The 16,861-nt window shown below is 46.2% G+C and overlaps 1 protein-coding gene across 4 annotated transcripts in view; it reads right to left on the bottom strand.

The window, feature by feature from the left end:
- Positions 1-5,260: 5,260 nt before the first annotated feature.
- The window catches only part of HDX (highly divergent homeobox), a 50,608-nt gene continuing 39,007 nt past the window's right edge, over positions 5,261-16,861 (bottom strand). For all 4 annotated transcript variants that reach the window (XM_064158969.1, XM_064158968.1, XM_064158970.1 and 1 more), the window contains 3 exons: positions 14,803-14,886; positions 11,041-11,163; positions 5,261-10,438 (listed from right to left, as the gene is read on the bottom strand). In XM_064158969.1, coding sequence (XP_064015039.1) covers positions 10,313-10,438; positions 11,041-11,163; positions 14,803-14,886 — 333 coding nt within the window. In that variant the 3' untranslated portion in view covers positions 5,261-10,312. The remainder of the gene's footprint in view (positions 10,439-11,040; positions 11,164-14,802; positions 14,887-16,861) is intronic.

Below are 16,861 nucleotides of genomic sequence, written 5' to 3'. Positions count from 1 at the left end.
AGCTCAGTCTCCTCATTCCTAAATGCCAATGCCAGATTTAGCTTTCATCTAGATTTAAACCAAACCCACCACCAACAATGAAAGAGATTTGCTCATTCTGAGAGAGGAAGCAGGGACAGTTTAAGGCATTTTCTCCCCAATTCCAAGGTTTGTCTCCACCAGGTGACAATGCAGCCACTGCCACCATCCCTGCTTGGGGCTGCTTTTCCCCCCAGAACATCCACACTCAGTGTAGCCAACAGATCTCTTACTAAATCTTTGGTGTTAGGCAGCTTTACATCCTCTTCGTTTATCTCCATGCAGCAAAAGCAGTGCAAGCAGCAGGACAGGAAGGGGATTCTGCCCCTCTGCTCTGCTGAGACTCCACCTGCAGCACTGCAGCCAGCTCTGGTGCACCCAGTATAAGAGGGACATGAATCTGCTGGAGCAAATCCAGAGGAAGACAGAAAGATGGTAAGAGGGCTGGAGAGGGAATGGATTGAAGCTGAAGGAGGGAAGATTTAAACTGGGGATTAGGAAGAAATGCTTGACAGAGAGAGTGGTGAGACACTGGAGTAGGTTGCCCAGGGAGGTTGTGGATGCTCCCTCTCTGGAGGTGTTAAGCCAGGTTGGATGAGGCATTGAGCAACCTGGGCTAGTGGGAGGTGTCCCTGCCCATGGCAGGGAGTTAGAACTGGATGATGTTTTTGGTCCCTTCCAATCCAAACCATTCTCTGCAGCTATCTGCAGAGTTGGATGTGGTCTCAGCTCCCGGTTTTGGAGAGATTTGTTTGACTTCAGGGCACTGAGAAGGTTTTCCATCAGGTTCATTGGTACCCGCAGCTCAAGAGCCAGGTAAGCATCTCTGTGCCCATGGGAGCGCAGGGATGTGGCGACACTGCCACCTGGCAGCCTTTGTGAACAAGAGCAGGCTGAACAGCAGGGTGAGCAAATCATTCCTTACACATCCCAGTCTCCAGCAGTCCAGCAGTACCATCCTGGCTTCCTCCCTGCGCTGCTGTCCGGCAGCATCCAGCCACCAAAGCCCTTTTACAGGAGATTTCTTGCAGCTAATTTTTCTCTCTCTAAATACCTTTAAATTCTTTCCCTTAGCCTGGTGCCATTCTGTAAGCTCTCCAGGAAAGCAGTGCCACCACTTCCATCACCTAAGTTTGCTCCAGTAGCCCACAGCACTCAGCACTGAGTTTTGCCACACTTCCATCCACACATCAGACCACTGGCTCGGGTTGCAGCTGGAGCCAGAGGCCACAGCACTAAGCACACTCTACCATGACAAATCCCCAAAGAAACAGCTTTGGGGTGAAACAGTAGTGTGGAGAGCTCACACTCACCTTTAAAGGTAAGATCCTCACAACACAAACCTGGAAGCATTCATGGTTCCCCTGAGCTGTTGCCAGTGCTGCAAGCTCTGTCCATTAGACACAGGTTTGGGTCACGGGGAGGGATTTCAGAAGTGTTCCTGGGACAGAGGGTTGCAAGTCCTGTGGCTATCTCTGAAAAGCCTCTCCCTGAGATAAGAGTGAATTCATTTAAGGCATCCCCAACTCCTGCTAGCTAACAGCCCAGCTCTCACAGCAGCTGTTTCCTCCTCCTCAGATCCCCATTCAGGCATCCCAGAGCTGCTTCCCATCCCAGCATGGCCCAGCTGCTTCCTGACTCACAAAATCTCCACACAGCAACCACAGGGAGAGGCTCCAGCATTGCTCCAAAACTTCAGTGGAGGCTATGGTGACAAGTGGCGCCCCCCAAGGGTCTGCACTATCAGTGATACAGACAGCAAGACCGAGGCACTCTCAGCAAGTCTGCAGGAGCAGCTGATAAGACTGAAGGGCAGGATGGCACCCAAAAGTGCTTGGACAGGCTGCAGAGGTGGGCTGAGTAGAATCTCATGAGGTTCAACAAGGCAAAGTGCAAGGTCCTGCACCTAGGATGGGGCAACCCTCACTATCAATCCAGGCTGGGGGATGATGAGATGGAGAGCAGCCCTGCAGAAAAGGACTGGGAAAAGAAGCCGGACAGGAGATCCTGGGCTGCACCAAAAGCAGAGTGGGCAACAGGTTGAGAGAGGTGATTCTGCCACTCTGCTCACCTGGAGCACCGTGTCCAGCTCTGGGCCCCCCATCACATGGGAGACATGGACCTCTTGGAGTGGATCCAGAGAAGATGACAGAGATGATCAGAGCAGCTCTCCTATGAAGACAGGCTGGGAGAATTTGGGCTGTCCAGCCTGGAGAAGGCTCCAGAGAGGCCTTAGAGCTGCATTTCCAGTATCTGAAGATGACCCCAGCAAGGCTGGGGAGGAACTGTTTAGAAGGGCTTGAGGTGATAGGACAAGGGGCAACAGTTTGGAAGAGCAGGGCAGATTTAGGTGGGACATCACGAGCAAGTTCTTTGCAATGAGGGTGGTGAAACACTGCAACAGGCTGTTTAAGGATGTGGTTGAGGCCCCATCCCTGGAGACATTCAAGATCAGACCTGATGTGGCCCTGGGCAGCCTGATCTAGTTGGAAGTGTCTCTGCTGACTGCAGAGGAGTGAGATAGATGAGCTTGGAGGGTCCTTTCCAAACCAATGCAATCTGTGACTCTGTGAATGGTGCTTCCCCTTTTTTGTGTTTATAGGCAGAGAGTGCTCTGGAAGCTGCTGTGACCTGGGCACTGGGGACAATGAACTATTTGCTCTTGGTGAAGCCCACATGCTGGATAGCAAACGATCTCAGTCCAGCATTAGCAAGCTGCTGCCAGCCAACAGTCCCCAGCCTGTGTTCAGCTTGGACTCTGCTGCCATAAAAGTTAACTGTGCCTTCAATGCTACCCAGGGAACTGGAAAATGCATTTACTTCAGAAATTCCTCTTGCCCAGTGACAGGCGAAAAAATGAAGGAGGAGGGAAGAAAGTGAACTGCACTGAGCCCTGCCATCCCCTGGAGACCCTGAAGAGGGCTGGATTTTCCCAAGGCAGTAAGAAATAGAGAAACAGAGACCTTGCTCTAGGAAAAGGAGTTCATTAACCTTTATTTCATTCTCCATAGTCCCAAACTTGACAGACGTAGAAAAATATCCTTGAGTCTAGTAGACAAATTTACCAATGCTAAATAGCCCTTTGCTCTGACCATCTGGGCCACTCTAGATACATTTGTACAAGCATTCAGGTGGTTAGCTTTGTTTTTCAGTGAAGGGTTTTGCTAAACAATAAACTACAGAGGAAAAAGACCTGATCTACCAAAGCATGCACACCGAGGCACCTTCCCAAAGGGTCAAACCAAACCAAAAACAAACCTCAGGAAGGGTTGTGGGGAGGGAAGGATTTCAGGACAATTTGAGGAGAAGATAATGAAAAGCCAAGGGAAAGCAAATGCTGGAAACTATGGGTGGAGAAGTTAAAGTACCTATGGCACCACTCTGCACAAGGGAAATTAAGGCAAAGACCAACGTTTGATATAAAAATAGCTGAGCAGGCTCCTAAAGAAGGAAATCAGCATTTCTCATCATGACTCTGTTAAGATCAGCTTATAAATATCCTTATATATATATACACAGGAAAGAAAAAGATAATCAATACAAAGGTATGGAATATTTCACCAGGCATCCAGCTTCCAAACAAACCCCAGCTCGGCTTATCCCGCACCACAGTTGGAGGTACTTCAGTTTAGGATTTGCAGTAGTTTCTTTGCCACACAGCTTGAGACAAAACAAGAAATATGCTACAGAAACAGCAATTTCCACAGAGAAATTCAGCAACATACTTGGGTTACAAAGCCCAGAAAGAAAGGGTGCAAGGTTTAAGCTCCTAAACGCTGGCAGTTTGGAAAGCATCTGAGTTATACACTGATAGTCCAAACTTTCAGACTATTTGTAAGCCAAGCTGGTACCTTCAATGAAACTAAAGCAGACATTAGCATGGCAGCATTCACTCTCTCCAGCAACACACCAAAATCATTCAGCAATGCCCTTCCTGAGGGCATCTCGATGCATTTCCATGCCTAAACATTGCCACTTCAGCAAGGAGTTAAACAATCAGCAATATTCGAATGGATTCCTTTGAGTGCATTCCAGAGCTAGGTAGTCAATAGCTGGCAAGACAGAACAATGGCAGCAAACCAAATCTGTTTCAGAAGTTGTTCATGAATGCTTTAACTGGAAGCATCCTGGTAGATGCTAGTAGGATCAAGTTCAGTGTATCTGTGCATGTTCTAAACAGGCAGAAAGGTATTCAGAAACAGCAACGGTCTGGTTTGCAGTGGAGAGCACAAAGCTTCCCCAACCCCACTCAGTGCATTTGCCAATGACTTTGGAGGCAAAATAGAGACTCTTCTTTTCCATGGTGTGAGGATTGGTCAGTCTGTAGTTTTGTTGACTGGAACCCCAGCGTGTCTGTTGCTGCTGCTCCCTTGAAATACCTCCTTGTGCTTCCCTCCCCCACCCCCAGGCTGATGCGTTCTGTCCCCTACCCCAGGTACTTCAGAGAGATGCAATGGAGGAAATCCTCTTCAAATGAAACTTGACTCCAAACTAAGGCCTACCTTTACATGTAAGCATCAGCTTGCTACTCATCTGCATTGAATGCTTGCTTAACAGCAAAGCAAAACGGTTTCTACAGGGTCTTTATACACAGTGATGCAAAAAGAAAACCAACCAACGGCTGAAAGAAAACTGTGAGAGGTGTTCAAGAGCTGTGGCACTGCAGAACCTGTAAAATCCTCTTTCCTTTTCATCCATCGACTCCTCTCTCTGGTAAATGGACCTGTGATGTAGTGAGCATCACATCAGCCAGTACCAGCTAAAGGACAGTCTCATTCCTTCTGCTGTCTCCAAATTAGCACAGCCAGCCTGTGTACAGGGGGTTGGACTCCATGATCTCTTTGGATCCCCTCCAACCCCTATCATCCTCTGATCCTACATCATCCTTCAGCTTCAGTAGAAACCTTTACTACCATTAACATCTGCTCCTCTTTTCTAGTACCACAGATCAGAACCACAGAGTCCTAGAAAGCACTGGGTTAGAAAGGGACCTCCAAAGGTCATCCAGTCCAGTCAGCAGGGACATCTCCAACTAGATCAGGTGCTCAGAGCCCCATTAAGCCTGACCTTGCATGTCTATCTCCCTGTGCAACCTGTTCCAGTGTTCTACACATCTTTATAGTTTACTTCCTTGTCCACAGATCGTGTTTAAGACGAATACATAGAACCAGCACTAAAGTAAAATGAAAACCAAAGCAAATGTCTCACACTCAACTGAAAAACAAGCACAGAGGTGAAGGAGGCAGGTTGGAAATAATTTATTGTCTAGAAAACTTTAAAGAAGGAAAAAAAAGTTTGGGTTCACATTTTCTGTGTGGGTTTGAAGGTGGTGTCCCATCTCAGAGGTAGTGTGTGTAAAATGTAATACAGAAGTGGAGAAGAATTATTGACTTCAGTTCAGTGATACAATATAAGGTTCAGCAGAACCAAAGCTCTGCCCTGCAACCGTTTTCCTTCCAGAACCATCCCCAAGCAGCTGTTGTCTTGGAGAGGATTCCTTGCTTGTTTGAAGCCAACAGCCACCATGAGCCCAAGTTTCTGTCCCGTTTGGGTCTGTCCTTCTCTGACCAAATTGTCAGCTGCTGCCTTTCAGAGACAACCAACCACTCTCTAGTCAGAATGCAACTATATTCTGCTGTGGAGAACACACATTTTGGAGTTCTACTTTTGCTCATCACTTTGCAAATCTCCCATCTGGCCAAATGCTGAAACATTGGATAGAGAAAACACACACCACAAACCAGCTTCTGTTTTGTCTAACAACTACCTGGAGCCTTCTCATTAATCATCCTCTAACTTTGAACAGGTATCTCACAACTGAGCAATTTATTCAGCCTTATGATGCTTTGGGGCAGAAAAAGCAGAATCTTGGAATCAAGTTGAATGTTGGGCAGCTGCCAGCCCCAATGCGTGAAGCAGCCTCGGAGTTCGCTGAAGCAGGACTGGAGGTAGTAAATGAAGCTTTGGGTTGTAACTGTACAAGTGATGAATTCCTCACGTTTCAGCTACTCTGTGCTGTTCCATTTATGCACATTGTCTGTCCTTATGCTATCAGCATCCTGAGACCAAAAGGCAGCTCTGAGCAGAGTACCGAGGGAAAGGCGAGTGCTGTGCTTCAGCTCTGTGTGACAGCACCAACACGGCAGCGCACAAGCCCCTTGCTGGGCCTGGTGGACCTAAGCAGCAATGGCCATCTCCACAAGATCCTCTCCACATGGCCTCTCACTTCACCTGCACAACCACAACAGGAGGTATAGTTCACCCTGTTTGAATGGACTCTATAAGCTTCCTAGCTTAAGAAGAGAAAGGCAGAACTGGTACATCCCTTCTTTCCCTCAGAGGACTGCAGAGCCATCATCTGCTCCCCATTTTCAGGGTCTTTATTGCCTTAAGAGAAAAAGAAATCCTTGGAAAGATTAAAGTGCAGTGCTGCTTCAAGACCAAAGCACTCAATGACTTAACACTTGTATGGTACAGCTGTTTGTGAACTTATAAACCTGCCAAAATTTCACCTGTTGGGATATTTACCATTTACTCACTCCTGGTTGCACCTCTAGACTTGACAGAATCAGGAAAATGAAAGGAGGCAAAGCTTCAGCAAGCAGCTTTCTTAGCTGTGAACAGACTCACTGGTATCAAAGACTCACAGCTCCTTAAGGGGTGGCCTGTCTCTGTCTGAAGCCTCTGTTCTACCTCTTCCCACTTTGGTTTCCTCAGAAGGAGGTGTTCAGAACAAAGTCATCTTTCATGGACAAAGCAAATGAAAGCCCTTGCAGAAAAAGGATAAAATCATCACTAAGTGGCACTTCTGCTGCAGTGCTCTGTTAGCGCCATGGAGCTGAGGCACTGGAACACAACTCAGCATTGGCTTCATCTGTCATGGGAAGTCAATGCAAAAGATGAACTAGGACTTGATGTGGGCTTTTGTTACCATCCTATCCACCAAGGAAAGAACCATAACTCCAAAACATGGTCCTAGGGAGCCAATGCACACCATCTGCCATGGTCTAAAGACCTTTCAGACTCTGTTCTGGACATGAGTGTCCTAGTGACTGTGTCAGTGTGATGCCTGTCAGCACAGTCTCTAAGGTGAAGCTGGAAAGAAATCTCATAGAATCAGAGAGTCACAGGTTGGCTCAGGTTGGAAAGATCTCAAAGATCATCTACTCCAACCTCCCCACCATGAGGCAGGGACAGCTCTCAGCTAGACTTGACTGAAGAACTTAAAATCCAGTGTAACCCTCTCTGCCTCAGTGTCAAACCATTTTCCCTTGTCCTACTGCTAGACACCCTTAGGTAAAGTCTCTCTCCTACTGTTCTAAGGTCCAGCTGAACAGGTACATGGATTGGGATACGATCTGCCAGCTGGATTAGTACATCCTGTTGGGGACATGAGCAACTACAAACCCCTCAGTCACAAAGCACTTGGGCACTGCTAGTCTGAGGTGCAATACTTAGACATGTATCTTCAGACCTCTCCAGGATGGTTGGGTGTTATCTTACAGGACTTTACCAGCTGCTCTTTGGCTCCTGTACTGCAGAACCATTGTTGCTGCAACCATTTAAAATACAGTAAGCACTAAAATCTGTTTTACCTATGGCAGGCAACACACTGCTGCTGCAAACAGCAGTGCAGCAGCCACATGGTTACCCTCCAGAGGAACAGGATTTATTCTCTTTCTTCCTCAATATCCTGTAGCACTGTCAAGTGTTTCAGGGAATGGAAACATCACTGCTTTGCTATGCTTTGTCTTGTCACCTTACAAGAGAAAAGGCCCAAAGCACAACATGCCCACAGGGATGATGTGGGTGTTCACTGCAGCGAGAGTTTCAGCTGCACATCCTAAAGGGGATTCCAGGTTCCTTGAGAACAGGGACTTAGGGAACTGCTGGAACCTGGTAGTTCATTCACAATGAATTCTTTTCCTTGGCATATGAAACAGAAGCAAAACACAGCACTAAGGAATCATTGGTGCAAGTTTGTCCTGTCTAAAGGTGGGTCACAACTCACCAGGAAACCAAGAACTCTCAGTGCAGGTATCCTGCGTTTTGTCATGGGAATTTAAGTGGAACAAGCAGAAAAACAAGGTCTAAACAGTGGCAAATCACAGAGCTGGGTTTTTTCCCCCCAGCTCAGCAAAGCTCCCAGAAAACAACAGCTTTCATTGTCAGTGGCACAAATCTCCTATCTAGACGGAACAGTCATAGAAAGCATTGTTAACCCAGTATAGAACCCCCTTTACAAATGACTTTTTCAGCGAGCAGAATTACAGCTGAGCTCTGTCTTACACTTGAAAGGTAGCACTGTGAGCTCTGCACACAAACCTTCATTAATTTTAGATGGGTGGTCATTTCAACAGGCATGAATAACACCACTCCTCTCTCTAGGAAGGCTGGCACGACGCGCCTGCCAGCCAGGAGGAGACATTTAGCTTCAGGCAGTGGGAGGATGAGCAACCCACCACTTACCTCCTGCTTACACTGAGTGCCTTCCCTCTCTTGGGGTTCCACTCTGAGTTTTAATGCCTACACTCAAATACAGCAGCTTGCTTTTCTGCCTTTACTCTGGAGAATAGCTGGTAAGAGGTCTTTGGGGAGCCAACTGGACTGGACAGTAGTGAGAACTGTGAAACTGTTCTGGTTTTTAAACTACCTTTTAGAACTGCTGCCATCCTGTGTGCAGCTGGCATTGTCCATGCCCAGGGACAGGAAAAAGCCTGAAATGACAGAGCTCACTACTGCTACTTAAAGAAAAGGCCTGTAGAAATGACTGGGGGAATAGATCAGACTGAGAAAAACCTAATAAGGAACTATTAGGAGGAATACAGACTGAGAAAAAATCTAAAAGGAATTATTAGGAGGAATACAGTCTGAGAAAAAAACTAGAAGGAATTATTAGGAGGGAGGAATACAGACTGAGAGAAAACCTAAAAGGAATTATTAAGGGGAATAGATCAGACTGAGAAAAAAACTAAAATTGTGAGTTAATCCCAGTATCAAAGGTTTAAAAACCAAGGTGTTAGTTCCCCAGCACTTGATCTTCAGAGCTATACCTTGGACCAACCACTGAAATGAAGGTGTTTACTGACTTACTGCAGTGCATGACTTAAGATTCACCAAAGACAATGATTATTTGGCATGAAACTGAAAGATGAGGTTTTTTACCAAGCTGTGAAAGTATCTGTTTCAAAAAACCTGCTGAGGAATATTCAGATCAGAGGTTATGGAGCATCAATAATACAGGCATGAAGCTATATGCCCTACTAAGTTTACTTGAATGTGTTTGCTCACCCATTTCATCAGATGAGTAAAGGGATTTGATGTCAAGAAAGCCAGGAAAGAAGTTAATTTCAGCCACTACCTGCAGTCAGCTCACAGTTTAGAAATGGCACCTGGTAGATGCCAAAAACTTTGCCAGGCAGGGCTACTTCAAAAGCAGGTTGCATTTAGATCTGCAAAACTCAATTCCAAACACTTGAACTACTTAAAGAACAGAACTTCAACCTTCAGACTTTGACAAATAAAACCTGGAACTACACTGCTAAAACTCTAAGTAGGAGCATGAAGAACTAATCCCATTGCTACAGCGAGAGCATCAGAAGGTTGTGTTCTGCACCTATCAGGTTTCCCAGATCCATCTCATTTGTTACAAGACTTAGGACTGCTTCATTACATGAATAATTTATTGATGAGAATTCCAATTTTTCAGTTAGCCTTTCAAAGCTGTTTCAGCTATTTTGGTCAGAAAATGGAAGATTCAACAATCTGAAGTCATACAAATGAAAACCACCAGAGTTTAATGTCAGCTTTTCCAAAGGATGCAAAGCACAACTCAGAAAAGGCCTGTTCTTCTGTTTGGAGCCCAAATTTTTAGTCCACCTACCTGAGTAAAAATGGGGAAAAAAAGTAACAAACAGAACTGGTGAGCAAGCAGCTCTGACGAGCTGAGTGTCTGTATAACAGGCTATTTGTTTTCCACACTCAGATTCCCTGTTCAAAAAGACTTTGCTACAGAGCAAAAATTCTTCTGGAGAGACAGAACTCACCCTACTCAAGGCCAAACTGCTAAAAGTGAAGCCTTCCCTCACACAGTTCTTTCCTTTACCAAAACACAACATTCAGGATTGCTTGACAGTGCACGCTGTAGCCAGGACACACTACAGTCATCCTTCAGGAGAGTCTACTTCACCTTGGGCTTTCTTTTTTGGACTGAGGAACACTGGATAGCAAAATGCTGTTCTCTTGAAACCTACCCACAAGTTGAGGCTTCTTTTTGTCAGTTAAAAAAGATCAATCACAAACTGTCTGAGGCATTTTTCTCTGATAGAGACGACAAGCTGAATGAGGTATCATCAGGCTCTGGGGATGCATGATTGAAATCCATTTCCTCTAAATCAGGAGGTAAGTCTGAGAGCAGTGCCTGAGAGTAAAAAGAATAGAACAGTTAAGTATTAGGTGTATGTCTCATGTCTGATTTGCGTCTTTGAAACACAGAGAAACAGCTCTCTTGAGCTTTTCAGTCAGTGCTGGTATTGGATGGAAGAAAAAAAGTCAGTATTGATGGATATTGAAAGGAAAAACATTGCCCAAGATCTTAAAGGCAAAACGAATGCAATAAAAGTAACAAAATCTCTTCCTAAAGAAGGCACAAACTTCTTACCCACAGATGACACGAGCCAAGCAAGCATCAGAAGTGCCACCTATGAAATGCAGTGCAGCTGAGGAAGCTTGCCTTTCTTCCCTGCATCTCAGATCTGACAACTCCCAGTCCCTCAGTGTACAGCAGTGTGCTGGCTGCCCCTTGTAAGAGCCACTCTTCTTTCCCTAGGTCACTGCTTGTGCAGACTGCAAGACCTCCCCCTTTTGTTTAAAGTTCAGCTTTTCTTTGTGTGTTTCAGATGTTCAGCACAAAGCTGCCCTAGTCGTAACCGGAGCCTCTGGGTACTATGGAATAAAACCAAGGCAGTGCCAGAAGACAACATGACAAACACCTGCTGTTATTAAACCTACTTCCAGACTTACCTGCTGCTGTTCTTTATCATCTGATTTAATAGCAAGTATTAAACTCCGAGTAAACGTCTGTAGTTCAAAATACTTCTGCTTGTGGTTCTCCAACTCATTCTCAATGAATCTGACTTCTTCATTCTGTGGAGAAAAACGACCAAGTTCTGGACCTCTAATTTAATTTTAAAACAAATTAAAATAAAGCCCAGGGCTGTCTCTAGAAGTGGTTTTTAAAAAGCAGGGTGACTGTGATGAGAGACAGCAACTCAATTCCATCATCTTCCACCGAAATGCAAGGAAAAAGCTTTCCTGTGAGGGTGCTGGAGCCCTGGCCCAGGCTGCCTAGAGAAGCTGTGGAGTCTCCTTCTCAAGAGAGGTTCCAAACCCACCTGGACATTGTGATCCTGAGCAACCTGCTGTGGGTGACCCTGCTTTAGCAGGGGATTGGATTAGATGATCTCCAGAGGTTCCTTCCAGTCTCCACCATTCAGTGATTAACTGACTACTACAGCAGGAGGCTTGACACAGAGACCAGAGAAAAGAGCTTGAAAATTCCTCAATGCCACCAACAAATTAAACATAGCACCATGAGTGTGTCAGGTATCCTGAAGTGTCAGCTCACCAACTTCCTCAGAGTCTCTGAAGTTACAGAGTAAACAAGAATGTGTCTACCAAAGGGAGCAATACCAATCCCATGCACTGGGAGCTGAAAAGGTGCATTTGCAGCCTTTGCAGAAATCTCTGTTATTGTACTTGCAAATCATTCCATACAAAAATAACAAACTTAATTAAAAGTCAGCTTTGATTGGTACTTCAGTTTATGCCAAAGATCTCCTTCAGACTTAGCAACTGATTGGTATGCAAGATGAAAAGGCTAAATCTGTTGATCAGTGTAGAGCTAAAATTAATTTTCTCTAGTTATTTACTTCTGCAAAGATCACATAACCTGAACAAACAGCTCCCTCCTCAAGGTCAAAGTCACAGTGCACTGCTGCAAAGGAGCACCAAATGTGCACTCTCCCTTTCTTAGCAAGGAATGACACAAACACAGAGTGAGGATTTAGGCTCGCAGGAGAGTGCTGCATTGACTAAGGGATATCAGTGGCTAGGATAGGGGTAAGGAGAAGGAACTGGCTGGGTGGCTGCACTCAAAGTTGTGACCAACAGCTCAATGGCCAAATGGAGACCAGTGACAACTGGTGTCCCTCAGAGGTTGGTACTGGGACCAGAGATCTTAAATATCCTTGTTGGTGACATGGACAGTGGCAGTGAGACACCCCCAGCAAGTCTGGGGAAGATGATACAAAGATGTGTGGTCCAGCCACAAAGATGATCAGAGGCCTGCAGCACCTGCTCTTGTGAGGGCAGGATGAGAGAGTTGGGGCTGTTCAGCCAGGAGAAGAGAAGGCTCCAGGGAGATCTTAGAACAGCCTTCCAGTACCTGCAGGGGGCTAAAGGAGAGCTGGGGAGGGACTTCTGACACGGGCTGGGAGCAACAGGATGAGAGGGAACGGATTGAAGCTTGAGGAGGGGAGAGTTAGTCTGGAGATGAGGAAAAAGTTCTTCAGTGAGGGTGGTGAGACACTGGCACAGGTTGCCCAGGGAGGTTGTGGCTTCTCCCTCCCTGGAGGTGTTCAAGGCCAGGTTGGATGAGGCCTTGAGTGACCTGTTCTAGTGGGAGGTGTCCCCGCCCATGGCCGGGGGTTGGAACTGGCTGAGCTTTAAGGTCCCTTCCAACCTAAAGCATTCTATGAATAAACTCAGCCTTGCTTATGCAGCCCTGTGGCTTGATGGCAGCAGATCCATTCATGAGGCAACTTTAACAGTGCATTTATAGGCTGAAATTTTGTTTTAAAAGTTGTTGTTTTTTTTTAACCAAGGAGAACACCCCCTCAAAGAACTCTGCTCTGGTAAGCCAGGCTCACCTTTTCTCCTCTGCCCACAGTTCAACTTCCATGGACATGAGAAGGTGAGACTACATGAGGAACTGGAAGCTTTGGAAGAAGCCTTTCAAATTGTTTTTTTTTTTTGTGGGAGTTGGTTTATTTTTACCCCCCCCCCCCCCATAAAATTCACATTTGTTCAGTCAAAACTTTGCTCATCACACTGCTTTGGGTTGTAACAGCTCTGAGAGGAAGAGAGAAATATCTGGGCTGTGATTTTGAAGCTCTCCTAAGCAACTGAGCTGGATGCATTTGTTGCATGGAAGCTTAGAATTTTCCTGTTCAGCAATGGATTCTGCCCAGGCAAAGAAGGAAGTCAGAAAACACACAGGCACAAAGACTGATCACTGCTGTCAAACAGCAGACCAACAAAACAAGGTTCTATAGGGTTTGCTGTCACAACAAGCCTTTCACTGTGGTGACAGGTGACATTAAGAAAAGGTCATTCCCCCTCCATATTCATCCTCCACTGCCCTTACCAGGAACACACTGCTCGAAGGAGGGATTTTTGTTCTGAAAAGATGATCTCTTCATTATTTTGGTAATTATCATTAGGAGAACATAGCTAAGTGAAAAAAATCAGCTGCATAGGTCAAAATGTGCTCAATAATCATCACAGAACTGTGGTAACTCTTAGGAGAGCAGTAAGACATGCATAACCTTCACCATTTGGCAGGAGACTGCAGCTTTCAGGTATCCAGCTGCTTCTCCTCCCCCCCACTACTGCTTCCAGGCATGTTCTGCACTACATGGGAAGACAGCTCCTCAGATCTCCCCGTTTTATGAGGAGATTCCAGCTGTTCTGTAGCTTTGCACAGCTGGCAGCAGCAGGCTACATGTAACAACACTGCAAAGAACAATCCTTGCACAAAAAGGAAGTTTTGCTTCAGAGACTCAATAAATTGCTTTGTCTGGGACATGTAGTGGAAGCTGCAGATGGCTACAGCTAAGGTAATGTGATTGCTCTGTGGAAATGGGATTTTTCCTACCTCCCTCTGGGTTGAAATACAGGTAATCTGTCTGCAAATGGGATGAGGAAGTTTGGCTTAGGGTATGATGGGCAGTACCACAGTAAACAGCAGAGCAGTTGCAGGCTCCCCCATGCCTTTGCTGAATTCAGATTCACAGAATGGCTTAGGATGAAGGGGACCTCCCTGAGCAGCCCATTCCCGAGTCTTGCCACCCTTGTACTGAAGAGCTTCTTCCTCAGATCCAGTCTAACTCTGCTCTCCCTTGGCTTCAAACCATTTCCCCTTGGTCGTCTCTAGACACCTTCATGAAAAGTCCCTCTGCAGCCTTCCTGCAGGATCCCTTCAGGTACCAGAAGGCAGCTCTAAGGTCCCCCTGGAGTATTCTCTTCTCTAGGCTGAAGAACTCCAGCTCCCTCAGCCTGTCCTCATAGCATATCTTGCAGCCAATGGATCATCTTTGTGGCCTCCTCTGGACTCACTCCAACAGATCTGTGTCACTCTTTTGCTGGGGACATCAGAATTGGACACACTACTGTAGGTGAGGTCTCAGCAGAGCAGAGTCAAGGGGCAGAATCTCCTCTCTTGCCCTGCTGCCCACAATCCTCTGGATGCAGCCCAGCACATAGCTGCCTTCTGGGCTGCACAAGGGCACTGCCGACTCCTGGGATGCTGCTCGGCAACCAACACCCTCAAATCTCTTTCTTCAGAGCTGCTCTCAACCCATTCTGCACCCAGCCTGGATCTGTGCCTGGGACTGGCCTGGCTCAGATGGCCCTGCCCTTTGACTCATTGAACTTCTTGAAGGTCTGTCCATCCGAACATCCTGTGCACTGTCCTGTTTACCACCCTACTGGCTGATTGCTCACCTTGTAGTCCAAAAGAGAACTCATTTGGTCCACTTCAGAATTACTGATCATATCACTTTCTTCATCATCTATGATCTCTATTTTCTGAAACAGAAGGAAAGAAAAGAAGCAGCTGGTTTCAAATACTTGAATGCAGAGATTTAACAACCATCTTGTCTCAAACTGGCACGAAATGGGAAGAAGGTAACAGGACCTTTTGTTTGCTCATGACAAATTCTGCCTTGTGTAGCCCCCATTAGATGGCAATCATGCACCTCAGCCAGAAGATCCAGGAAGGATCCAAACTGAAACTGCAGGCAGTGAGAGCTGCTGCCATGGTGACTCAGGCTGTTTACAGAGGAGGAGCTCTCTGTCCCCATGCTTGTGGCATTAAGCTGCATATTAGACCTCATTACAGCCTGCACCAGCCTGCTCTTTATTCTGTCAGCCTTTTGTTGGAGACCTCCTGCAGGGCCACGAAGGTTGTGAAAGTTTATTCCTCTAGAGCAAACCAGACATTATGGCAAGTGACAGGCAAGTCCTGACTGACCTACTTCTTGCCCAAACAAATGAAGAGGTCTCCTTTGGCCTTTCTGGCCACAGTGCAAATCAGAAGCCCTGCGGGGACGTGAGACAAAGGACAGCTCCAAATGCAGGAGGAGGCTGAGGGGAGATCTTATGAATGTCTATGAATGTCTGAGGGGTGGATGTCAGGATGAAGGTGCCAGGCTCTTTTCAGTGGCATGCAGTGACAGGACAAGGAACAATGGGTACAAGCTAGACCACAGGAGGTTCCATCTCAACATGAGGAGACACTTTAAGGTGAAGATGCCAGAGCTCTGGAACAGACAGCCCACAAAGGTTGTGAAATCTCCTCTGGAAACTTGCCTGGATGCACTCCTGTGTGGCCTGCCCTAGGTGATCCTGCTTTGGCAGGAGGCTTGGACTCGATCTCTGAAGTGCTTTCCAACCCCTAACATTCTGCAACTCTGTGAGATTGTCACTTCAGTCACAAAAATTCTTGGGAGCTTTTTGTGCTGGGTTTCTACAGATACATAAAGTACAATGTTCAAGGCCACACTGCATGCTGCTTAGAACTCAGAAATCCATTCCAGTTGTACTTCAAGTCTTGAAAGAGTACAGACAATGACCACATTCTAGTGCACTGTGAGGTCTGAGGTTTTATTCCTAAGCTAGGTCATAGTCAAACAGAATGGATTTGAGTTAGCCACTGATAGTGACAGCATTCTTCAGCACAAGCTCAGAAGCAGGACTGCCTGCGTGAAGCTGCAAATTCCACTTCATTTCTGAGGGAAGCATTGGTAGTGTAAGGAGAGAGATTTGGGCTGCTGGTTTCAGTATTTTGACAATCCTGAACATTTATGAGACTGCAAATAGTAGGATAAGCAATTTAACTATGGGTTTTAGAGCAGTCTTTAATACAATGTAGGCAAGGGCCACAGCAGACCCCAGATACTTTAATGGTTAAGTCCTTGGGGTGTTATTTTGTTATTTTAGAGAGGCTTCTTCTCTGCTGCATGTGTGTGTGTCTGCTGCCTGCCTGCACACCAGTGGCTAGATATTTCCTTCTAACCACCAAGCAGAACAACAGAGGTTAACAGTCTCTCACTGGCAATACCCTCCAAGCTCAAGTACATGTTGAAGGTAATGAAAGGAACCCACATTTTCTGTGCTTTGGTGTCTGACAACCCAGCTGAAGTGACAGCATTCCAAAGGCTTTGTGTCACAAAGATCTGCTGCTGCATCCTGCCCTGAGAAATGCTGGGATTCAAAATTCCTGACTTTAGGCTGAGCTTGAGGAAAGCCTCCAAGTAAATGCCATTTTCCTTACAATGACACATTTGAAGACCAGGATTTCAATTAAGAAACTCCTATCTCTTGTGCAAGTCCAACATATGTGTGTGTCCAACGTGAGCCATGTGGAGCTCTGCAGCCTCAGGGGTGGGCAAGGCCAGGGGCTCCCTTCAAATTTCTTTTCAGAACAGAGTTTGACAAACCTACTCCTGTTTCCCCCCACTTCTTACTGGATCAGATTATATAATGCTGGACTTCAGGTAAG

Source organism: Pogoniulus pusillus, chromosome 19 (genome assembly GCF_015220805.1).
Source record: "Pogoniulus pusillus isolate bPogPus1 chromosome 19, bPogPus1.pri, whole genome shotgun sequence".
Taxonomy (NCBI): Eukaryota; Metazoa; Chordata; class Aves; order Piciformes; family Lybiidae; genus Pogoniulus; species Pogoniulus pusillus.
Note: the sequence above shows the minus strand (reverse complement) of the source record. Positions and strands in the feature narration are given on the sequence as shown.